This window comes from Lipotes vexillifer, unplaced genomic scaffold (genome assembly GCF_000442215.2).
Source record: "Lipotes vexillifer unplaced genomic scaffold, Lipotes_vexillifer_v1.1 scaffold150, whole genome shotgun sequence".
In the NCBI taxonomy this organism is placed as follows: domain Eukaryota; kingdom Metazoa; phylum Chordata; class Mammalia; order Artiodactyla; family Lipotidae; genus Lipotes; species Lipotes vexillifer.
The window spans coordinates 7,007,723-7,033,634 of record NW_006792921.1 but is presented as its reverse complement, the minus strand read 5'-3'; the positions used below and the strand labels follow the sequence as shown (position 1 = coordinate 7,033,634).

General features: G+C 36.8%; 1 protein-coding gene across 4 annotated transcripts in view; it reads left to right on the top strand.

Moving 5' to 3' along the window:
- PDE1C (phosphodiesterase 1C) overlaps window positions 1-25,912 on the top strand; it is a 474,300-nt gene that overhangs the window by 369,847 nt on the left and 78,541 nt on the right. For all 4 annotated transcript variants that reach the window (XM_007466117.1, XM_007466118.1, XM_007466119.1 and 1 more), the window contains 4 exons: window positions 8,664-8,764; window positions 11,274-11,402; window positions 18,964-19,065; window positions 20,761-20,881. In XM_007466117.1, coding sequence (XP_007466179.1) covers window positions 8,664-8,764; window positions 11,274-11,402; window positions 18,964-19,065; window positions 20,761-20,881 — 453 coding nt within the window. The remainder of the gene's footprint in view (window positions 1-8,663; window positions 8,765-11,273; window positions 11,403-18,963; window positions 19,066-20,760; window positions 20,882-25,912) is intronic.

The window sequence follows — 25,912 nt, the reverse complement described above, 5'->3', positions numbered from 1 at the left end:
AACAGTTATTAAAAAATCTATAAATTACCCATGAAGAACTTCAAAATTAATGAAAAGGAGACTGTAAAACTAAATTAAGGGTACAAAAATAATGTTTAAATAAGTGAAGAAATACACCATGTTTTTAATGGAAAGCCTCAGTATTAAATAGATGTCAATTTTCCTCAAACTAATGTTTATAGATTCAAAGCAATATCAATAAAAATTCCAGTAGGATTAAACATGAAACATGATAAGCTGAGTCTAAAATTTATGTAAAATAGATATTTAACAACCTTAGAAAAAACAGTTTTGAAAAAGACAATGTGTGTGGTGGGGTAGTTCTTACTCTACTAGATGTTAAAATATCTGCTGAAGCTATAGTAATAAAAACAGTGTGGCATTTGTGCAAAAATAGAGAAATATATCAATGGAATTGATTGGAATTTTAAAAACTGAACCCAAATATTTATTGAACACTTTTTATGTGCCAGGTACTTCTTTACAGGATGAAGATACATTGGTGCTCTTACAGAATGTGCATTCTAGTGAGAGGTTACAGATAGAAGACAAATGAAAAAGTAAACAAGAAAATATCACTAGTGTTCTGCAGAGTATTAAAATAGGGCACCCGCATAGGGAAAACTGGGAGTTTTATTAGAAAGTCAGGAAAGGCATCTTTCCAGAAGTAATGTTTAATCTGAGACAGTTGTGATTTTAGGCTTGAGCCATGCTAAGAACTGAAGAAGGTATGCCAGCAGAATTAGTGCAGGATTAGTACAATGTTCCTCATGACTAGAGGGAGTCAAAATGTATACACTTTCATTTATAAAATAAATAAGCCATGGGGATGTAATGTACAGTATAGTGACTATAGTTAACAATACTGTATTGTGGATTTGAAAGTTGCGTAGAGAGTAGATCTTAAAAGTTCTCATCACAAGAAAAAAAATTCTATAACTATGTGTGGTGTGGAGACTTACTGTGGTGATCATCTTGCAATATGTACAAATATTGAATCACTGTGTTGTACATCTGAAACTAATGTAATGTTGTATGTCATTTATACCTCAACTTAAAAAAAAAAGTCCCTCGTGAGAGAACAGCTTTTCTACATTCAAGGAGCAGTAATAAGGCAAGCACATGACGGGGACAGAGGAGCAAGATAAAGTTGGAGGAGAAAACGGGAGTCAGACCAAGTCAGCTTTGTAGGCCTGGGTAATGAGTTCCAGTGTTATTCTAAGTACAGTGTGAAAACTAAAGGGTTGTCAGAACTAAAGCGTTTTGACAATGGAATGAGATGATCTGATAAAGACTAGACAAGGATTACTGTGGAGAATGGATCTTGAGGCAGCTTGTTAAAAGTGATACTGGTGAGATAATGGCAGTTTGGACTAGGAAGGACATTGCTGGGATATAGAGACCAAAAGTTCTGTTTCTGAGGTAGAGTTAAAAGAATTGGGTGGTGAATAGGATTTGGAACACTAAGGAGAGGAATCAAGAGGACATCTTAGATTTTGGGTTTGATAAACAGGGTTGATGAGAGAACCTGGTAGCAAAGCAAGCTTTAGGGGAAGGGAAGTCAAGAGTTTTGATTCAGACATGTTGAGTTTAAGATCCTTATTAGATATCATTGTGGAGATGTCAAGCAGGAAGAAAACTAAGGAGTCTAGAGTTCTGGGGAAGGGTCAGGGATGGACATGGAGATTAAGCATTCAGGGGCATATCAATATTATTTAAGAACATGGAGCCAGATGACGTGATATAAAGAGAGGGCATAAATAGGAAAGTAGAGGGGCTCTGAAGTGAGTCTTAGAGCAGTTCTAAAGTTTAAAATGAGGGTAAAGAATTAGAGCCAACAATAATAACTAAAAAGTATGGCCAGTAACATTGGACAAAACCCAAGAGAGTGTGGGGTTATGGACACCAAGGAAAGAAAGTGCTCCAAAAAAAACTGTGACTTATGCAGAACATGCTGAAAGGCCTAGTGGGATGAGGACAGAGAAGTGACCACTGCCTTTGGTAACATGGAAGTCATTGGTGCCCTTGTCATGACGAGTCCCAGTGGTTTGGTGGGGATGGAACATGGACTGGAGTATAAGGACAGAATTGCAGGTGAGAAGGTGAGGACACGTCTATAGAAAACAATATTAGAGGGAAAATTACTCAGTTCAAAAAATGTTTTGGAGACAGTTCATTTGGAAAAAAACATACTGTTTTTGTCTTACTTGAAATCATTCACCAAATATCAGACAAATGAAATAAAGATGTGAGCATAAAAATTTGATTATATTAGAAGAAAATATGAGGATATGTATATAGCCTTGAAAAAGGAAATCCTTAAATAAGCCTCAAAACATTAGCTGTATAACAAAATATTGATTATTTTGAGTACATGGAAATTAAAACCTTCTGTAGAATAAAAAAAATCACCATAATGAAGTAAGTACTTGAGGAAAATACATAGAGAACAAGGATTAAGATCCAGATTATATAAATAAATCAAAAAGAAAATGGCACAAATTCTGTGGAAAAATAGGAGGAAACACATTGACACAGTTAAGATTCTCCTACTGTAAAGTCTCTGGCATGGGCTGAATTTTGTTCCCCCTCCCTCAAATTTATGTGGTGAAGTCCTAATCTCCAGTGCCTCAGAATGTGACTGTATTTGGAGATAGAGCCTTTAAAGAGATAATTCAGGTAAAATAAGATCATATGGGTGGGCCCTAAACCAATATGATTGGTGTCCTTCTAAGAAGAAGGGATTAGGACATAGACATGCATGTGTACTGAGGAAAGACCTTGTGAGGATATAGAGAAAAGGTGGCCCTCTGCAAGCTGGGAAGTGAACTGTCACCACAAACCAACCCTCCTAAAACCTTGATCTTGGACCACTAGCCTCCAGAGCTCTGAGAAAATAAACTTCTGTTGTTTAAGCTGCCTAGTCTGTGTCATGTTGTTATGGCAGTTCTAGCAAACTAATACAGTAGCAGAGCCAGGATTTGGTTTCAGTCTAATATTTAAATATGAAATATAAAAATTTAAATATTTAGCCACGCTTCTGCAATGTTGGTGGCAAAAAAGAACCCCTTATATTCTTACACCTCAGTATCCTCATGTGGTACTTCAAAGTACTGTGGTGAGGATCAAAATGGATGTGAAAATGTACTTTGAAATCATCTGTTTGACATATCTTTAGTTACTACCTACTGTGTACAGTGTACTACGGAGGTATAAAGGTGAATCATACACAGCCTTTTTACCCCCTAGAAAAACTCACAAGTCTTTATACTAATGCAAGTTATCATTACGTAGATGTTATATCATAGCAGCCAATGATCATGATGTACTGCATACTGTTCTTAAATGAGCTCGTTTGCCATTTGCCATTGAATTTTCATTATCAATTCAGGCCGTATTCAGAGTAATTCTTAAATATAGAAACTACTTCCTGCCCACTCTCTCTTGGAAACGCAGCTCAAAACAAGCTTCTTTCATTGCAAGCTTACGAAAACAGTAGGAAGCATTCTGATGAATGGAGAACATATTGTTACGCTAACCTTTCATTACAAACCAAGCGGGGGAAGATGCTCGAGATCGTTTCAGCTTTATAAACTATAAGACACGTAGGGAATGAAAATATCCCATTGATAAAGTGATGCCTGGGCTTCAACATCAACAGTATTACTCATTGTAATCTGTTTATATTACTCATTATCGCTTAGCTAAGATGCCTAGGAGATGCTTGCATCTTTTCATAATGACTTTGCTCACGTCTAAGAGAAAATCCTTGAACAGAATTAGATTGAAGAGTTGTTGATTGAATAGATATGAATCAGACTCTGAGCTCCAGTCTGCTTTTGAGTTAGGTCAAAAGATTCCAGACTCCAAACCTGTCCTCTGGCCCTTTCATTGCTTTTATCAGGCAAGGTGCTGTTAATTTTCCCTTTGCTTATTTTTTTTTAGAAGGGAGAAGCTGTGTATCTTATTCTTTTGATCATATATGACATCATTGTATTTACAAGGGAAACACTAAGGACATTTATCTAAATGGCATCTTGGTGCTAAGTAATTTTATAAAGGTTGTGGCCAGTAGAATTTTGGCCCCCATGACCTTTGCCCTCTGATGTCACACTTGTGAATAGGTTACATTAGATGGCAAAAGGGATTCTGCAGATACAGAAGGTTGCTAATCAGAGGGCCTTAAACTAGGGAGATTATGCTGGATTCTTCAGGTGGGCCCAGTGTAATCACATGAGTCCTTAAAAGTCAAGAGATGTGACAGAAGAAGGGTGAGCAGGACTCAATCAGCTGTTGCTTGAAGATGGAGGACCCAAGTGGAAAGCATGAGAAGGAAATGAATTCTGCCAGTACCCTGAATGCACCTGGAAGCGGATTTTCCACAGAGCTTCCGGGAGGAACACAGCCTGCCAACACCTTGGTTTCAGCCTTGTGAGGTCTTCACCAGAAAATCCAGCCTCATGGTGCCGGCTTCTGACCTAGAGAACCGTGTGCCAGTAAATGGGAGTGTGTGCCTTACATTTATGGTAATCTGTTAAGGGAGCAATAGAAAACCAATAAGAGTTGGAAACAGATTACTAAAGAAACTCTATCATTTACCCATCGAAGTCAGAACTTGCTAATAATGTCTCCACTAGCAATGGGGAATTATCCATGTCTTTTCCTTCAGGTTTTCACTGCCCCCCACGTGTCCCCCACAACCCACACACATGCACAGCTTGCTCTCCTGAGTCATACACAGCAGAATTCAAAGTCTACCTTTACCAGTTGTCAAGGTATCCCTGTCATTGAATTAGCTGTGACACTCATATTTTGTAGGTAGGGAAATTCTGGATAGGATCTGTGACTTGTACTTGTCACAGTTTGATAAATCTTGAATAAAATTCTCGCAGGACTTAGATTTCTGACATTTTATGGATGGTCATAAAACCTTCGGGGTTCATAGTAATAATGAATTTGGAAAAGGCAAGGAAATCTGAGCTATATTAAAATATTAAATCCCATTTCCCTCAAAATAGCTTCTCCCACTTTCTGTTTCTATTAATCCTGCCATCTAATGCCACCCACCATTTTTTCTTTCCGCTTAGACTAGGAATGTCACGGTCATCTTGAATGCATTGTTTTCTTTGACTGCAACCTCTTCCTGCCCCTCTGCATTCAGTGAACTGCTCAGCTGTAAGGATTCTACCTCCATACTGTCTGTACATTCTATAAGGACTTTGCAGTCCAAAAGTTCAGCTCTTATTTCTTTCCTTTGTGCTCTCTGCTCTTCTTTCTCCCTTTCAGTGGCATGTTGACCATATTACTCTCTTACATGTAAACTTCACTGCCTAATGAACCTGGTTTGTGTTCCTTTAGCTTTTAATGACTGTCATCGTAGGGCTCTAATCAACCCTCATTACTGCTCCACTAAAGGGAATCATTTCCTTACTGGTGATGAATCAGCTTTTGCCACTGGGACTTGCTTCATTGTTCATTCTGAAAATGCCCAATTCCATTCTTGCTCAGTCCAATCTTCATTATGGTTTTATTGTTTGTTGTATGTTCATTTAATCATTTGTTGGTTTTGGTTTGTTAGAAGTAAGTTACACTTAAGATAGGATTTTGTCAGTATATTTGGATAAGGACAGGAGTTACACTGCTGTTTGTGAGAACTGTGATTATGTAGTTACTTAGACACTTTCTGTTGGCTGGGCTAATGCTCTGTGATTCAGATTTATTTAGATGGTACACTGTCTCCCATTCATGATCTTATTTTAACATGTTAAATTAACTTGGCATGAACTTGGAGAAAGAGATACATTGGTACTTGGGAGTGGGTAGAGGGAGTTGGGGCAGATGGGTGGGGACAGGGTGTTGGGGAAGAAAAGAAAGACATTGCCAAAATAAGAAAAATACATATGAATGGAAAATATCAAGAAAATTTGTAATATAAAATCATACCTATGTAATTCTATGAAGAATTGAGTAAACACATGAACAGTGACCCAAAGGAAACGTGACTTAAAAATTATAAGTAAGAATTCTGGAGTCAGAGGGTGTGGCTTGTCTCAGGACTAGCTCTGAGACCTTGGGTAAGTTACTGAACCTCTCCCAGCCTCAGTTTTCTCATCTATGAAATGTGGATGACAGAGTACCTACCTTTATGGAGTTGTATATATTGTATGAGTTTCTATGTATAAATAAGCCAACACAAAGTGAGCTCCCATAAGTGTTAACCCTGATGAGGATGATGCCCTTTGCTGCTTTCAGAAGAGTTCTTCAGTTTCCTTGCAACCTGCACTTATTTACCCATCTCTTTTTTATTTAATTCTGTTGATTTTTCACCTTATTCTGTTTTCTCCTTGTGTCTTTCTGCTCCTGGTAATGCATCAGTTTGTATTTTGCGACATATTATCAAGGATTCCAAAACGTTTCCTTACATTTCGTGCTGGATTCTGCTAGAAATCATTTTTGTTTGTTTGTTTTTGTTTTACATTGTCGTGACATTTTAACACTTAATAGAAGCTATGTACAATAATTTTTTTATTGTATCTTACATAAGATAGCCACTACAGAAATTTACATAGGTAAGAAGTAAGATGGATGGTTAGGGAGGGCCCAGTCCTGTGAGCTATTTTCTCAGAGGCTATAGGTCAGAGTTCATTGAGGGGAGGGGCTTCAGATTACCCAATTAGATGAGAGGTGAGGAAAGGCTAAAACACAGGCTGCTAGACAGAGTTATCCAGCCATTGGGTCCATCAGTATCCCAAGACTTGGGAAATAGCATTACACAAATCTCTCTCCCCTTAAGTTAAGCACAGTGCCAAATACTCTCAATCCCAGCAGCTCTGACAGGAATCACCTATCTCTCTTTCTTGCCTAGAGTGGGAAGACATCTACAACTTTCAGACACTATTGGTCCCTTCCCCCAACATTTAGTTTTGACTGTAGCACTTGATAACCCAGAAGAAAAACAAGGTAGTCTGGGTTGTCCTTTAGTGAGAGACGGTCAGAAATACTTGTTTAAAGAATTTGAACTACAGATCCTCCAAAGTCAACTGGTTCCCAAAACAAGCTATCAACTGACAGAAGTGGGTTCTGGCTTCCCATCTGCAGTAGCCACTCCACTTTGAGGCAATGGCACAGAGGCTTTCTCAGAATGGAAATCACTTTTTTAAATGTATTTTTTTTCCTGAGTTATTTCTGTGCTCATTCTTTCCTTAACTCTGAAGTCTTTTTTTTCATAGGTTGTGTGTAATTTATTTATTTTTCCCTTAGCCATCTTCAAAGAAGGTAATAATTTCAGTAAGTTTCTTAGATGAAGATGAAAATTAGTAATAATTGGAAAAAAGTGAGAATTATTAAAAATTGACCTGTTCATTTTTAAATCATTTTGTTAACTTAAATCAAATAAATATATTTTATTCACTAATCTTTAATTCAGTACCCAGGCTGCTTTCTGAATTCTTCCAATTTAGGTACTCTTGTTTGTCTTGCATTACCCCTGCTCCTGTCTAAGACTTCTAGTTTCATTTCTTTAAAAGGAAATGGGAACATAAAGATTCTCATGAAGAAAACTGAGTGCAGAATCTCCCTGAATTTTTATAATTGTTTTCTGCTGTTTCCCAGTTGTCACACCTATTATGATACCAGTCCTTTTAGTGACTGTGCAAAGCATTGAACTTCTATGGACATAACTTTTTGTATTCACATTGCATTGGTTTAGGTTATATTTTATTACATAATTATAATAATAAATGCAATTTGTTAAAATTGGGTTTGGGATCAACCACACTGAAATTTGGAATCATTAACTCAACTAGTACAAAAGTAAGCAGGGATACCAAAGGGTGAGGTGAGAGTGTGGAAGCTCCATCCTGTGGGCATTGAGCAGTGTGGTTTACAGAAGGGAGGGGAGGCATCAATGAATCCATAGAGTCTCTGAAATGGAAGTCAGTTGAGGGAGCTTCAAACACAGCCGTGGTTCTCAAACTCCAGCGTGTGTCAGAATTATCTGGATGGCTTGGTAAAACACAGATTGGTGTGCTGCAACCCAGAGTTTCTGATCCAGTGGGACTGGGGTGGGGTTTTGCATTTCTAACAACTTTCCAGGTGATAACTAACACTGAGGTTCCAGGGAACACAATTTGAGGACCACTGAGCTACAGCCAGTTTTGGTGATGTGGATGGGGACAGGTCTCTTCAAACATCAGCTTGCACAAGGCAGAAGACCAGATGTTATCTTTCCATCTGTCTCTACCTATCCTCCTTCTAGTGGATAGGCATTAGGTTCTCTGTTACTCTTAGTTTTGGGTATTGTGTTGAAGCAAATTCTTTTTTTTTTCTCTGTCTACTTAGGAACTTCATTTGGAATTTGGGAGAGGATGCAATGAGGGCTGTTAAAGTTTTCATGTTCATTGTTTTTTGCTTCTTTGAAAAAATAAAATAAAAACTACTAGTTAGCTCTTTCAACTGTGCTGGGCATGCTGTTTTCAAATCACACATCCTCCAGTCTCCCTACAGAAGGAAAAAAAAAACATTTCTGTCTGTCAGAAAATGTGTGTTTGGCAATAGCTTGCCAGCTGCAGAGAGGAAAGGCAGCAACGTGGGTGTGTTGTCAGCAGGCTGAAGACTTTGAGAAGGAGACAGATTATCTGATTGCTCTGTAATCTCCCTTTCAGAACTGGCTGACAGAGCTGGAGATCTTTGCTATAATCTTCTCAGCTGCCATCCATGACTATGAGCACACCGGAACCACCAACAATTTCCACATTCAGACCCGGTGAGGATGTTGAAACCTCAAGAGGGGGCAGGGATAGAGTGTTGAAGTCAGAGGGGTGCAGTCACCTTTCTTTTGCATGGTGGCTCTATTTTGAGTTTCTGAAAAACTGAAATTATAAATAAGAGATTAGCCCAGTCAGCTTCAATCAAAACTTAAAGAAGCCATTTGCTCCTAATTCTCCTATGTTATTCACATTAAATATGGATATCCTTTTCTTCTCTATTATAATGCTAGCTATTTATGTATGTATGTACTAGGCATACTCTACCCATTTCTAATAGGAGGTGGAACAGTTTCCATAAAGGTGCAGATACCATGTAGACTAAATCACTGAGGACGGGCAAGGATTGGAGTGAGTCTGTTGACATTAACAATGGCAGAGCCATCTTACCATCTTACCTCTGGAATTCTGGTGATGCTCTTCTCATCCTCCCTGATTTCATCTCTGCTCTGTTCAGTGCATATGTTACTCCCTCGCACAGGGCTTGGGGAGCTAGGTTGTCTCATGTAGGCCACTTTGCACCCTCCATAAGGAACTTCACAGGTAGACACAAACCTCTGTGGGGGTATTAAATACAGGTCCAATTGCCTGCCTCTGAACCTCTTGACTGTAACAGGCATCACTAATTGATTTTGGTATTTTTTTTCTTAACAAACTGCAGATTTATCCTTAGTATTCCTCTCAGCACAGAATTCCAGGCAAGCAGTACAGTCAGCTGTCATTTCCATTTAGGATGAAACCTTATCTGCCTTCTCCGGGTCTAAGAACTTAGCTTCTCTTAAGACAATCATGTGGAACTGGAGAGACTCTGACAGTAGGATTAATAGGGTCTTGAGGTAGGAAACAAAAGAAGCTAGAATTGGAAAAAGGTGGTGAGACACAGAGAAAGAATATAGTGGGGAGGGTTGAGAGTTTGAGGCTAAATAAATACTTGATGATTTCACTTGAAAAAAGCAGGTGCGCACTCCAGATAGATTTGTGTTTGTTAAGTCATTCCATACATTATTTAACGAAGCCAGCACTTAATTATGGGGTACACGAAAGAAGACGATATCGACAACATCGTCTGATCTCTGCTCAGAAGGGGATTTCAGCAGAATGGAAGCGGACAAAAGGACCTAAGCCACGTGCTTCATCTTCTGCCTCCTGCTTCCTCACAGAGTAGTTTTGGCTGCTGTGAAGCAGCCTTCTGTAGTTCTGTTGCAAGGTCTTTGAATACAGTGATTCCACAGAGCATCTCTGTTTAATGGATTATCTGCCAGTGGAACCTTTGCTCTGAGGAAGAGACAGCCGTGAATAGCACCTGCTGAAGGAAGAGACGTGGGTGGAACAGAGTTGTACATGGATCTTGGCTGGAGACCAGTGTCAAAAGTAGTCACAACTCAGGGGGAAATGGCTTAATTACAGTAGTTGGAAAATAGCTTAATGTCACAAAATACACATCAGTTGGTGCCTTACTTACTCAGCGGATATAAGATTAGATCCTTCACCTCGGGATTTGCTTGTTTTGTGTTACGTCCATTGGAATGGAAAAACGCCAGAGGGCTCAATTGAGCTTGCTTTGGAATGAAATTTAAACATTCGCCTTCTTTAAACTGAATTTTATCCAAAGCATCTCAGCCTGTGAGATCCCTGTTTAGGAAACTAAATCTGTGACCTGGTTCTTTGCCCTTTGATGGACAGACTGTTAAGCCTAACACTTTAAAGGTATGCTAAATATATCCCAAAGTTTGGCCGATGACAGGTGGAAGTTATCTTGGGGAGAAATGGCTCAACTGTCAGAAGACATTACCTTCATCCCAATGCTGCCACTTAGCCACTGTGGGGCTCTGTGAACTCTCACTTTATATCTCTGGGATTTAGCCTCCTTGATGAGAAATGAATAAGCTCTAACAATCTAAGGTTTCATTAAATTAAATATATTAAAATAGTATACTGCCCTATGTTTGGTGTCATTCAGCTGTTTGAGAAAGCGACTAACAATGGTCATATAACCCTTCCTCAATTTCCCATGTATGGCTTCTGCATGGCAAAATTTTAAGGTCAAGCTACTAACAGATGAACTTGAAAACTGTACCTGCCAGGTAGTATGTGTTCAGAGAATTACAACTAAAACAAATATAAACACATTCTCTCATTGAATAAAATAAAAATAAAAAGTCATTCCAGAAAATATAAGGGCGTTTGACATGACCCACATGTTTTAAATAATCACCTTTGCCACTACTGCAGGTAATTGAGATCTGCTTACAGAATAGTTTTCAGAGAGTTCTCAAGTTGGATATCCCATGTGAAATAACATCCACATATTGACATTAAAATATTCTATGTACATCTATTGATAATTTGTAGTGTTGGTGTTAGCTTTTTGGTCGATATAAATGACATGGGGACAAAGTTAATTGCTAAAATAGGATAAAGAGATGGTGTATTCTACCTTTAGGAGAGTTACCTGAAAAATCTCAGCTGTTCAACATCCTAAATTATTTTGCTTGGCTTTCCTCTCAGGTCTGACCCAGCGATTCTGTACAATGATAGGTCTGTTTTGGAAAATCACCATTTAAGTGCAGCCTATCGCCTTCTACAGGAGGATGAGGAAATGAATATTTTGATTAACCTCTCAAAGGATGACTGGAGGTAAGGAGGAGCTAAGAGAGAGATTAGGAGGCCAGGAAAGGAGCCGTGAGGAGGGACGGAGCATGCATCTTTTGAAGAAATAATACTCTGTTTGAAATTGTCATTGCTGTTTCTTTCTTTCTCTATCTCTCTTCTCTTTCTTGACACAGATACTCAAATATAGTGTAGGCACCTTGGGAATATTTGCTGTTGGTTGCCTTAGGAAACTTGTGTTCTTTTTATCTTACCTTCTTAAACCTGAATTTCATCAATTAACTTTTCTTTCACCTTATATTGGATTGGACTTCTTAAAAAAAATCTTTCAAAATTTGCTAAGGAAATTGACGCTTTAAAATAATCATGGGCACTTAATTCTGTCGCCTAAGTGGCACTATGTGTCTTTGAATTTGGGCAGACCTGAGTTTGAATGTGAACACAATCATTTACTAGCTGTATGATATTTAGGAAGTTACTCAACCCCTTTACACCTTTTTAAAATTTAATTTCTAGAAAATAGATAACATTTAGCTTGTAATTTGGTTAGGGTAATAATACATGATATAATCCATTTAAAATGCTTAGCACAGTTTGTGACACATATAGCAAGCCTGCAGATCCGTAATATAGGTGAAGGTGTTTCAAAGCTTGTAGGCAAAATCATTTAAATGCTTAAAAACTTCTGAATCTACTGTGATGCAAATAATACTTAATTTTAATTAAATGATCAGCTGTTTATTGAGTATCTCTGTACCATTATGCAAGGATTCAGAGAAATAAGCCATTCTGAACAACAAATCTGAAACTGATTTTCAGTAAGTTGGCTATTAGTTTCCATGCAACTCTAGTTCATTATAAAACAGAGAGGACTATTTGGCTTGAATTTTGTTGGGAAATGTTAGATTTAAGCAGCATCTAAAAAATGCAGAGCATTTCAGTTAATCAATGCAAATCTTGTAGGAAAAGGAGCCCTCTATCCAATTGAAATGTTTGTAAAAGTATAATAAAAGATTTGAATATGGCAGAGAACAGCTTTACACCTATTCAGATATATCCCTTTGATCCGAGAGGAAGGAGAGAGAGAGGGAAAATTGGGTAGAAGTATCCTAGATCTCCGTGCATCCTAAAAAAAAGTTCAGCAAGGCTGTCAGGAAATTCTTGAGACAAAGTCGGCCATCAGAGGAGTCCCATGTCTCCCAGGAAGGGATGCCGTCAGTCATTGGCTTGGAGCAGCCCATGGGAAGCATGGCCTTGGGCAAAAATGGCAATAGTTTTCAGAATGTAGTAGCTGAGGCCCGTAGCCAATTAAATTCCTGTAGTTGGTGGTCTGTGTGGTATGTTCTCATGGCCACTGTCCCATGATAATGAAAATATGATATTAAATGGCTGTATAATACTCCATCTATGGAGGTCCCATAATTACTTTTGAGTGTGTGAGTATGGGTGTGTTCGTGTGTTTTGGTTAGTATAAAGAATCCTGTAATGAACATCTCTTTAATGTATTTTTATGTGTAGAATTAATGGATCAAAGAATGTGTGTTGTTTTAAGGCTCGTGTTGAACTTTGTCAAATTGCTTTCAGGTAATGCACTGATATTGCTGGCCTGTGGGATTTGTGAGCACATGGGATTTATGGCTGGATGGGCATAATTGCCTCTTAATCTATTTTGAAAGCATAGATATGCCACCTCTGTTGTCTGTATTTTTGTTAAGGGTTTTCTATTTCTGCTTAACTATACATTTGTCAAAATTTAGCTTAGATTGATTGTGTTTCCACTCTGCTATGACCATAAGCCTCGTTCATTGTTCAGTCTGCTACTGTGTTAGTGAGGCTGGTTTCGGCAATATCGAAACCCGGAATCATTGCAACAGACCAGAGTATATCAGTTCACACTGGAATGCGCTGATATTCACCGGTGCAACCATCCTAATTGTGTATCATTAGCTCTGCATTCCTATCGGTGGGTATTTGTGAAGAACTAGTTGTGAATAATTTGGATACTACCTCTGACCAAAGCAAGTTGTAAAACTGAGGGATCCAGCAAAACTTAAGTGAATTTAATGTGAAAAAAGTCAAACTAGTTACTTGAAAAATATAGTTTAATGAAATCTGTTTATGTACTAGCCTTAAATATTTGTGTTTTTTATTCAGCATTATCTTTACTATCTCAGAGAGAGAGTGAAGTATAATTGATTTAGAATCATGGAACATCTCAGGTACAGGAACATTCTGATTCAGTGGAAACTTTATAATTATAGCCCATAGTGCCATGCTCTTTTGCTACTCCTGTTTTTGAGGATTCTGTAGGTTAAGAAAAGATTGTAGTTGATGTAACTTAAGTTACATAGATTTAGTGTTCTGTTATATTTTCATTTAAGGACAGTTTTTAAAATATTGTTTTATTATTTTATCATATTTTATTAATGTTCAGCTACATTGCTCTAAGACAGTGGTATTATCTCACAAATAAAATATTAACTTATTATTAAGGGCTCTCAGTTAAGCCCATCAACCCAAAGACAACATACGTTTAGTGTCCCGTGTCTTTCTAGGAAAGCAATTTAATATCTGATAGATTTTATTTGGATACATACATGCATTAGACTTTTAGGACCTTTCTAAATGAATGTATTACCAGGTATTTACTGCATTTCAAAGTGGAAAAGTACGGAATTCCACTTTGAGCAGGCCAAATCAGCTACTGATAAAGCAATTCTCCTGCAAATAAAGCTGTAAACTATGGACAAAATATAAAGACACAAATAAACACAACCTCCAATGACGTGAGAGCTGTAGAGAGTAAACAAAATCAGACAAATTTTGGAGATGTGTTAAAATTTGGAGAGTCTGACAGGATGAGGTGAGTGTGACGTTTTGTGTCTTTACTCTGAAGGCAGTCTCAGTCAAGGCAACACTAGGTGGATAAAGCTATATTTATACAAAAACCTCCACTATGTTTCTGGCTAGAGAAACCAGTGTAGGAACTACCAGAGCTGCTAGCAAGTGAATTAGAACTCCATAAAAGAGATTGCCAAATAAGGGAAAACTTAAATTCTGTGACAGTCTCAATGACAATACAGAGAGCAGGAAAATGTGACTTGTTTGCAAGGGAAAAGACAATCAACAGATGCAATCTCCAAGATGAACTATTGTTGGAATTATCAGACAAGAACTTTTAAAGCAGTTATTATATTTATGCTCAGTGAGGTAAAGGAAAATATGCTTGTAATAAATAAAATACTGTAAAATTTAACCAGTGAACTGACAATATAAGCAAGAGCACACAGAAATTTTAGAACTGAAAAAGTAAAATATCTATATTGAAAATTCACTGTATTGGCTTAGTAGCAAGTTGGAGAGGACAGAATAAAGAATTCAGTGAGCTTGAAAAGATCAATCCAAATTATTCATGTTGAAGAAGTAGGAGAAAAAAAAGATTTTTAAAAATGAGCAGTTTTAGGGACCTATGGAACACTTTCAGGTGGTCAAACATAGGGACAACTACAGTCTCAGAAAGACAGGAGAGAGAGAGAGAGAATGAGACACAAGAAATGTTTGAAGAAATAATGGCTGAAAACTTTCCAAACATGGTGAATGAGATAAATTTATAGATTCAAGAAACTCAGCAAGCTTAAACAGGATAAATTCAAAGAAAAACATACCTGCATGCATATTATAGTCAAACTGCTAAGAGTCAAAGATAAAATTAGAGAAAAATGACACATTACATTCAAGGGAACAATTTGATTTACTTTGGACTTTTCATCAGAAACCATGGAGGCCAGAAGGCAATGGAATAATGTCTTTAAAGTGTTAAAAGAAACAACAACAAAAAAGTTGACACAGAATGCTCTGTCCCATGAAAATATCCTTTAAAAGTGAAGATGACATAACATTATTTTTAGATGATGGAAAACTACAGAAATCTGTCACCAACAGAGCTGCATTTTAAGAAATGCTAAAGAGCTACATGATGACAGTATATCGCTTAATTTATTTAGGTCCTCTTTAATCAGCAGTGTTCTGTAGTTTTCAGTGAACAGGAGTTACACTTACTTTTTAAAGTTACTACTAAGTGTTTTATATTTTGTGCTGTTGTAAAATAAATTATTTTATTTATTTTCCAATGGTTTGCTGCTAGTCTATGTGTGTGTGTGTGTGTGTGTGTGTATGTATAGATTATATCTATATCTATATCTATATCTATATCATCATCTCCATCCAAGGCATTCAATGGGGAAAGGAAAAGCTTTTCAGCAAGTGGTGTTGGAACAAATGGATATCAATATGAAAAAAACGTTTTATCCTTACCTCACGCCATACTCAAAATTTACCTTGAAATTGATCATAGACCAAGTATAAAAGATTAAAATGGTAAGACTTCCAGAGGAAAACAAAGTCCTTGGGGTAGTTAGAGGTTTCTCAGATAGGACCCCAAAAAGCATGAAGCATTAAAAAAATTGTATTAAAATTTAGATTAACATACAGACACTATTATATATAAAATAGATAACCAACAAGGACCTGCTGTATAGCACAGGGAACTCTACTCAATATTCTGCAGTAACCTAGATGGGTAAAGAATCTGAAAAAGAATGAATATATGAATAAGTGTAACTGAATCACTTTGCTGTACACCTGAAACTAACACAACATTGTAAATCAACTATACTCCAATGAAATTTTTTTAAATTGTATTAAAATTTAAAATTTTTGCTCTTCGAAAGACACTGTTAAAAAAAAAAAGCAAGGTAGGAAGTAGGAGAAGTTATTCACAACACATATATCTTACATATGATTTGTATCCAGAATGTATAGTGTACTTCTACCGCTCAATAAGAAGAACACAAACAACTCAATTTTAAAAAGGGTAAGGTCCATGAATAGACATTTTTGCAAAGAAGACATACAGATGGCCAGCAAACATATGGAAAGATGCTCAACATCGCTAATCATCAGAGATGAAAGTGAAAACCACAATGAGATATCACCTCACACCTGTCAGAATGGCTATCCTCAAAAAGACCACAAATAACAAATCTTGGGGAGGATGTGGAGAAAGGGAATCTTTGTACACTGTTTGTGGGAATGTAAATCAGTGCTGCCACTGTGGAACACTGTATGGAGGTTCCTCAAAAAACTAAAAATAGAACTACCATATGACCCAGCAATTCCACTCCTGTGTATATATCCAAAGAAAATGAAAACACTAATTAGAAAAGATACATTCTTCCCAATGTTCATAGCAACATTATTTATAATAGCCAAAATATGGAAGCAACTTAAGTGTGTATCAACAGACAAATGGATAAAGAAGATGTGGTATATGTACATAATACTACTCAGACATAAAAAAGAATGAAATCTTGCCATTTGCGACAACATGGATGGACCTGGAGGGTCTTATGTGTAGTGAAGTAAGTCGGGCAGAGAAAGACAAATACTGTATGATATCACTTATATGATAGAGGTAGGAGATTAAGAAGTACAAGCTACTATGTGTAAAATAAATAAGCTACAAGACTATATTGTACAACATAGGGAATATGGCCAATATTTTATAATAGCTTTAAATGGAATAAAAATTTTGAATCCTTATGTTTTACACCTAAAACTAATATAATATTGTAAAGCAGTCATAGCTCAATTTAAAAAAAAGGGGGGAAGGGTCTGAAAGAGGCATTTCCCTAAATAAAGATATACAAGTGGCCTATAAGTACATGAAAAGGTGCCTGACATCATTAGTCATCAAAGAAATACAAATGAAAAACACACTGAGATATCACTACATATCCCTTAGAATGGCTGAGATATAGAAAATCTGGAACTTTCATACACTGATTGTCAAAACGTAAAGTGATACAAACCACTTTGAAAATTTTTGGTAGTTTTTTTTATAAAGATAAACACTCATCTATCTTATAAACAAGCCATTCTACTCCTAGGTGTTTACTCAAAAGAAATGAAAACATATCTACACAGTGACTAGTACATAAACACTCATAGTTTTATTCATAAGGGCTCCAAACTAGAATCGAATAACCCGAATGTCCATCAGCTGGTGAATGGATAAATTAATTGTGGTGTCCTCGTATGATGGAATACCATTCAGTGGTAAAAACAAATGAACTACTGATGAACAGCTATGTGGATGAATTGCAAATCATTATGCTGAGTAAAGAAGGCTAGAAAAATAAGAGTACATTTTGTATTTTATATATGTGTGTGTGTGTGTGTGTGTGTGTGTGCGTAGGCAGATACATATAAGTGTGTATACCTAGTGTCTAGTTTAATATATATGTGCATGTACCTATGTACTCTACATATATGTGTATATACACATGCACATATATATCTGCTTTATGCCTCTCTAGTTTGCATTTTCTAGTTATACATATGTATGAGTACATACACACACACATATATAATAAAACCAGAAAGACATAAAGCAAACTATCTAGACATAAAGCAGATAAAACATTGCCTGAGGCCTATGGGTAGAGGAAGAGGTGAGCTGCAAAGAGGTTTGAGGGCGATGGAAATGTTCAGAACCACGACTGTGGTGGTCCTTCCAAAAGTTTTACTCAACTGTTAAAATTAATTGACACGTGCAACTTTTAGGGAAGCAGTTTATTCTATGCGAATTCTACTTTAATAAAGTTCTTAGAGAGAATAAAAAGATCAGTGTTTGGCAGGGGTTCAGGAGCAAGAGGAATGAATAGGTGGAGCACAGGGGACTTTAGGGTGTTGAAACTATTCTGTCTGATACTGTTAATGGTGGGAACATGGAGTATGCATTTGCCAAACCTCATAGAACTGTGCAACATGAGAGTGGACCCTCAGGTAAACTATGGACTGGAGTGAATGTAAGGTATCGATACTGGTTATCATTTGTAACACATGTAACGCATTAATGTGAGAGGTTAATATTGAGGGAAACTGCAGTAGGGGAGAGGGTATATGGGAGCTCTCTATACTGTCTTCTCAATTTTTCTGTAAACCTAAAACTGCTCTAAAAAAGTCTATTTAAAAAAGTGAAATACCTATATCCAACATGTACTATGGATTATCAGTCCCCCTCCTAGGATTAATTTCAAATTAATTTTTTCTTAAAACTTGAATTCAGTAGAGAAAGGAATGCTTTACTACACTTTCAGTTTCTTTGGAATTTTTCCTGTGAGTTAATTTTCCAAATGATATGTGCATTCCACATATTATATTCCTAATAAATGATATCCTTAATCTTTAACCTTCCTTTATTCTTCGTAAAAAAGTCCTCCTAAAAGACTCAAGTTAGATTCGAAATGTCACAACTAATTAACTGATTTTGGTTAGAAATGGCAAAGAATAAACTAATTTTTCTTTCCATTTTTTTACTTCTATCCTTTTTTCTCCATGGGGTGTCCCTGAAAGGGAGTTTCGGACCCCAAAACAGCCCGCGGCCCCGGAGACCCCGGCCCCAGGCTCTCCGCCACCTGCATCCCAGGGGATAACTGATTTTGGTTAGAAATGGCAAAGAATAAACTAATTTTTCTTTCCATTTTTTTACTTCTATCCTTTTTTCTCCATGGGGTGTCCCTGAAAGGGAGTTTCGGAGCTTGGTAATTGAGATGGTGATGGCTACGGATATGTCCTGTCATTTCCAGCAAATCAAAGCGATGAAGACTGCTCTGCAGCAGCCAGAAGCGTGAGTGGGCCTGTGACATCATGTGTTTTCATAGGTGTTTGACCTTGTCTTAGTCCATGTCACTGTACCTTTAAATTTTATCTCCTTCGATATGACTTTATTTAGTGATCTCATAAAATAATGATGCTTGGAGGAGAAAGCATGAGAATTGTACCTATCAAAGATATATTCTCATTAGGGCTGAAATAACAATTTGCCCCAGTAACAATTTGCCCCAATTAGAATTTAAAATATTTCTGTCAGAAATGAAATTTTGGAAGATCCACTCAATGCAGAGGCAACAAATAAAGGTCCGTGAGTGACTCTTGGATTCTTGTTGTCTTTTTAATGATGGCAGTCATTCCAGGAATGGTTTTGAGTCAGTTTCTGAGGTGTCCAGTTCAATAAACATGGAGACCTTGCTGATGAAAATCCCAGTTGTAGGATGAACTGATGGTTTTCCCCTAGTTCAGCTGCAGTGGGGTTTGAGATGGGAGAATGGAAGGGATTTTGTTTTTTTATTTTTTATTTTTAAAAAATTTTGAATTTTATTTTATTTACTTTTTATACAGCGAGTTCTTATTAGTCATCGATTTTACACACATCAGTGTATACATGTCAATCCCAATCGCCCAATTCATCCCACCACCACCACCACCCCCCACGGCTTTCCCCCCTTGGTGTCCATACGTTTGCTCTCTACATCTGTGTCTCTATTTCTGCCCTACAAACCGGTTCATCTGTACCACTTTTCTAGGTTCCACATACATGTGTTAATAGATGATATTTGTTTTTCTCTTTCTGACTTACTTCACTCTGTATGACAGTCTCTAGATCCATCCACGTCTCTACAAATGACCCAATTTCGTTCCTTTTTATGGCTGAGTAATATTCCATTGTATATATGTGCCACATCTTCTTTATCCATTTGTCTGTCGGTGGGCATTTAGGTTGCTTCCATGACCTGGCTATTGTAAATAGTGCTGCAATAAACATTGGGGTGCATGTGTCTTTTTGAATTATGGTTTTCTCTGGGTATGTGCCCAGTAGTGGGATTGCTGGGTCGTATGGTAGTTCTATTTTTAGTTTTTTAAGGAACCTCCATACTGTTCTCCACAGTGGCTGTATCAATTTACATTCCCAGCAACAGTGCAAGAGGGTTCCCTTTTCTCCACACCCTCTCCAGCATTTGTCGTTTGTAGATTTTCTGATGATACCCATTCTAACTTATGTGGGGTGATACCTCATTATAGTTTTGATTTGCATTTCTCTAACAATTAGTGATGTTGAGCAGCTTTTCATGTGCCTCTTGGCCATCTGTATGTCTTCTTTGGAGAAATGTCTATTTAGGTCTTCTGCCCATTTTTGGATCGGGTTGTTTGTTTCTTTAATATTGAGCTGCATGAGCTGTTTATATATTTTGGAGATTAATCCTTTGTCCGTTGATTCGTTTGCAAATATTTTCTCCCATTCTGAGGGTTGTCTTTTCGTCTTGTTTATGGTTTCCTTTGCTGGGACCTAAGTTTCATTAGGTCCCATTTGTTTATTTTTGTTTTTATTTCCATTACTCTAGGAGGTGGATCAAAAAAATCTTGCTATGATTTATGTCAAAGAGTGTTCTGGAAGGGATTTTAAAAAATGGTGATTTGTTAAAAACTCTTACTGAGGTTCTGTAAGTTTGGTCATCATGTGTTTGGATCCTTTGGGTTTTTACAGGATTGAAAAGCCGAAAGCATTATCCCTGATGTTGCACACGGCAGACATTAGCCATCCAGCAAAAGCCTGGGAGCTCCACCATCGCTGGACGATGTCACTCCTGGAGGAGTTCTTCAGACAGGTACCTTGTTGCTCTGCTAACCACGCCCCCACTGCTGTCATCCATGGACCTATCCTGAATTTTATATTTCAGCAACATTGTGATAAAGACTATTGCGATTACAGTCATCTTCTTTGTGGAGGGAGGGTTCACAGCTTTTTTTTTTTTTTGGTCTTCTGGTCACGTGATATTTGAATCTCACCTCAATTCTGATTCTCGGAATATTATGGTATTTCTATCCTATGCAAAAAAAAAAAATAAATAAATAAATGCATTTCCTTGTGGCAGTCTTTTGTCAAAATGTCAGCTGAGGAATGCTTTTACTTTTTTGGTGGAGTGGGTGACCAAATGGCAGTCGCTTTAACTTGCTTCTCTGTTATAATTGGCTGGATTTTTCCTTTCTAGCAGACAAACCCATGTTGTCAAATTCCAAAGCCGGGTGGGGCAATTTGAGGTCAAGAAGTCCCTAGAAACTACTGTTCCAATTATATTTAAACTTAGTACATCCTAAGACACAGGGTTGTGTTTTCTACAAGGATAGTGAGAGTCTTTAATGAGGATACATTGCTTTAAATTTTTTTTAAAAAAAGGTGTATAGAAGTAGAGAAATAAAAAGGTAAATAAATGCATAGCCCAAGACTGCTGTCTTCTCAAACCCAGACATGTGTGTTAAGCTCATCTCAAGAAGAGCTGCCATTAAATATCTGCTTTGAGATGTGAGGTCCTGAGGTTGAAGGCAAGATGACATGTAGATTGTGGGACCTGAATTACAGTTAATTCAGATTAATACAGTTAATTCATTAATTCTTGTTAATTTACTGAGGGCGGTTACAGTATGGATTCGGAGACCTCTGAGATTCCATAAAACACTATATATTAACACCAGTCTCAACTTTGTCCTCTAAACTGACAAGAGGTATACTCTTTCACTGGTTACTCAGATTTTCAGAAGCAAATTACTCTTATGATTACTCTTATTCTTATGATTCTAGTTTGAATGGAGAAATTATAGAAGGCATTTCTGTGTTTGTTTTTTTCCTTCTGAAGCTGCACACAATATCCAGTAACAAAGTGGGACTAGAGTTAACAGCATATTAGGCAAAGTTCAGAAGGCCCTTTATTGGAATTTTTATTCCAACGGGTTTGTGGTCTGGAACTAATGAAATCACTCCTCTGGTTCCCAGTGGTCTCATCTGTGTTTTGTTTTTTGGAAGGTCAGAGGATTTAAAGGAAGGTTGAACCAGATTTTTTCCTTAGTGTCCTTCCCACATTAAATGTTCTACAATTCCTTCATTCTGTCCAAGGGTGCACATCAACACGTGCACACACGTGTGTCCCCTTAAGCTGTTCTATGAATACGCCAGCAGGTACCTTATTCAGCATATGGCTGTTTCCCTTACATGGTCATTGCTTGGCCTCACAGAGTGGTTCTCAAGGGGAGCCCAAGGGCGTGAGAGGAACTAGAGCTGTACACGTGTGGCCATGCTGTATATACAAGAATGACTGCAAAATCATCCTTAATCGAGCGCTAAGTTTGAGCCATTTTTCCAGAGGTTACTTTTCTAATATTAATGAAAGAATTTTCTCCAAATCTCCACTTCCCTTATCATATGCTTTTTTTGATTATTGCTTTTCTAATAATACTCCCTATAACTAGGAATAAATATTCCTATAAAATAGGAAAATATTAAAAAAATATAAAATATCTATAGCCAGAGGTAAATCATCACTAACTCGTATAAGTTTGAGGTATTGAAGTGATTCCTTTTTTTAATTGTGAGAGAGTGAATATGAGAAATTACTTAAATATGTGAACATTTTACACAAACATAAGCTTGCACAAACATAAGCTTGAATTGAAAGAAAATGTACCAGAGGCAGTGTGAAAATAAGTATATTGAATTTCTTGCCAATTGGGAATGGAATGTTATCTCACTGGACTGGAACTATTTTTTAGCAATTATGATTCAGTAAATTATTTTTATTGACTTAATGTTTTAACCCAGATGCCATAAGCCGTGGTAAGTAATCCATGTAGGAGAAATGTTGCCTGAATTCTTAACTATAGATTTTAAATTGGACAGTTCAAATGGGAAATCTCAATGGGACTGTAGAATCTTTGAAAAAATTACATTTAGAAATTGGGTTATATTTCAAAATAAGGGCATAGCCTCAGTGCTGATAGACCAGACCTTCTATGCTTTGCTAAAAGAGTAAGTTATATCTTCAGTTTTACAACGATTTTTTACAAAATCCAAGCCACTGCCTCAAGTGTTTTACAATGAAATATTGACTTTAAGGAAGTATAAGTTTGCCTCTTTGGTGAATACATTTTGAGATTCATTTCCTTAGTATTGCTGTATATTTTTCAAACATCTCCTATAATTCTTTTAATTTCCTCTGTGTTTGTGGTTGTTTCCCCACTTTTGTTTATTTCCTATATCAGTGTCTTTTTCCTTTCTTCTGTATGAAATTAGCTAATCATTTGATTATTTGGTCATCTTTAGCTAATCTTTTTTATTTTATGATGTCAGTTACTGTTTTCATTTTTATTAATTCATTTCTTCTGCTTGAGTTTATTTTGTTCTTTTGCTAATTCCCTGAGTTGGATGCTCAATTCAATTATTTTCGTTCTGCCTGTTTGATATTAGAAAATATAAGGCTAGGAGTTTGTGTTATCATGAATCTCGTAGGTTCTAACATGCAGGTGTTCACAATCCTTTTCTAAATATTCTGTAATTTGGGTTTTGATTTCTCTTTTGCCCAAAAGTTGCTTCAGATGGAGATGTTTGTTTATGTAATTTTCCAGTGGTAGTTTCCTTTGCTTTCTACTTTTGCAATTAATTTGTGGCTTATTGAAATTTGATCAAAGGATTTTTTTCATTGTTTGGATCTTACTGTGAAACTCGTTTCTCACCTACTATATAATCAATTTTTGTGAATGTTCATGACTCTTGAAAAGTAGGTTTATTTTCTACTTACAGGGTATAAAATTCAAAGAACACCAAGCACATCCACCTTATTAATTATTGTCATTTAGGTATTTTATATATTATTTAAAATTTTTTGATCTATCACGGGCTGACAGGTGTTTCTATTATTTTCATTTTCTATGTGGTATAGTTTTTGCTTCATGCATGTTGATTCTGTGTTATTTGTGTTCTTGGATATTCATAACTGTTAGATTTTCATAGTTTACTGTACCTTTATCATTATAAAGCCCGCTTCTTTGTCTTATCTAATGCTTTTACCTAGAATTCAAATTCGGCTCATTTTAAGAAGAGACTCCTGTCTTTGCACAACTTTCTACTCTAACCTTTTCAGAGATGCTTTGATTTGGGTGTGTCTTTTAAACACTGTATATAATTGAGGTTTTTCTGTGAGTCAGTCTAAGATTCTTTTATTATTTGAAATCAGCCATATTAACATCTATTGAAATGACAGGCATCTTTGCTCTTAGGTGCTGTCATATTTTATATTATGATTTCTGTTTTTGTGGCTTCTTTTTAAATCTTTCACTATATTGGTGGCGCCATCTGCTTTGTTATGTTTTTATTTCTTCTGATGACTTGGAAGTTTTATATTATGTTCTAGTGGCCAACGTGATAATGAAAACTTTACCTCCTCTATTTATTTAGATAGTATCTATTGCCTCCCTGCAATAGTAAACTTCTACGTCCTCTTGCCGCTTCCCCAGCACCTCGTTGTAACTTGCTTAATTCTCGTAGTCTGTACCTTTGTTATTTAAATAGAGCTCTATTCCTTTATATATCAGGTTTAAATGGTATATTTGCACCCCCATTTTTAACGCATAAGAAGGACAGCACTTATTCATAACTCCCAACACCTTTCCCATTTTCCTTTCATAATATAACTAATTCCTTGTTACTGTTCGTTGGCTATATTATTTCTAAATTCTTAATATTTTCCAAGTGAGCATTCTGTCTCATGTACTATGTGCTGTTTACAAAAAACACACCCAAAACAGTGTGACCCAGAAAAGTGGAAAATAAACAAATTTGGCAAAGGCATAATTCTCCAGTTGTTCTTGTCCTGGCTCTACTCAGTGCTGGCACTTTGGCCATGGTTGATTCATTCATCTATTGGTTGGTCAAAGTTGTTCCTTGAGTGGTTTCTTCTAGAAGTGCTAAAAACCACATTTCTGTGTGTTTGCAAGTTTTTCTACTGCTGTTATAATTGGGTCACAGTTTGTCTGGGTAAGACATTTTTTTTGAATCAAACCTTCTTTCCCTGAGGTCTTTATTAGATTTTGTTCAAATGTCTTCCACCTATGAATGTTGTTATGGGGAGGTTGGAGGCCATGCTAGAATTATTTCCACGTCTAGGTGATATATCTTTTTGCTTATGTGCCCTAAGGATAATTTCTTTACCTGTGAAGCCTGGTGACATTACTAGGATATATTTTAATAATGAGTGTTCTATAATAGCTTTTCTTGGGACCTGGTGTGCTTTTTTTCTGTATAGATTCAAGTTACATTCATTAAATTTTTAATGATTTCCTTTTCCATTCGCTTTTGTTTCCTTCTTTAGGAAAAACAGTTATTCACATGTGGCCTCTCTTGTTTTTCTTCCATGTCTGTTATTTTCCTTTAAATCTTCTTTAACTCTCTGATCGGTGGTATTTTTTTTTCAGTCCTGAACTCCATGTCCCTTACTGTGTTTTTATCCAGAATAACTCTCCTTTGTTTGGCTTCCAACACAATCTTCATTTATATGATGGTTCTGTTTTTCTTTTCCATAGCTTCCCTGAGCTCTGCTAGCTCCTGGTTCCCTAAGCCCTGGTTCTTGATAATTTCAGGAGTTTCTTTCTGATCGTGGCAGTATGTTTGGTCATCACTTGGTGGCACTGTTTTTTCCGGTGAATGTTCCCTGTCTGTTATTTTTATTTTTCTGTTCCTTTATTTATTTTTTTTCTTTCCATGTGAAGTATCTTTTCATAAGATTTTTTTTCCTGGTGGTGGTGATAGTGCTGCCTCCTCTTTCTCTCTCCCCCCCTCTTTCTCCCCCCCCTTTCTCCCCCCCTTTCTCCCC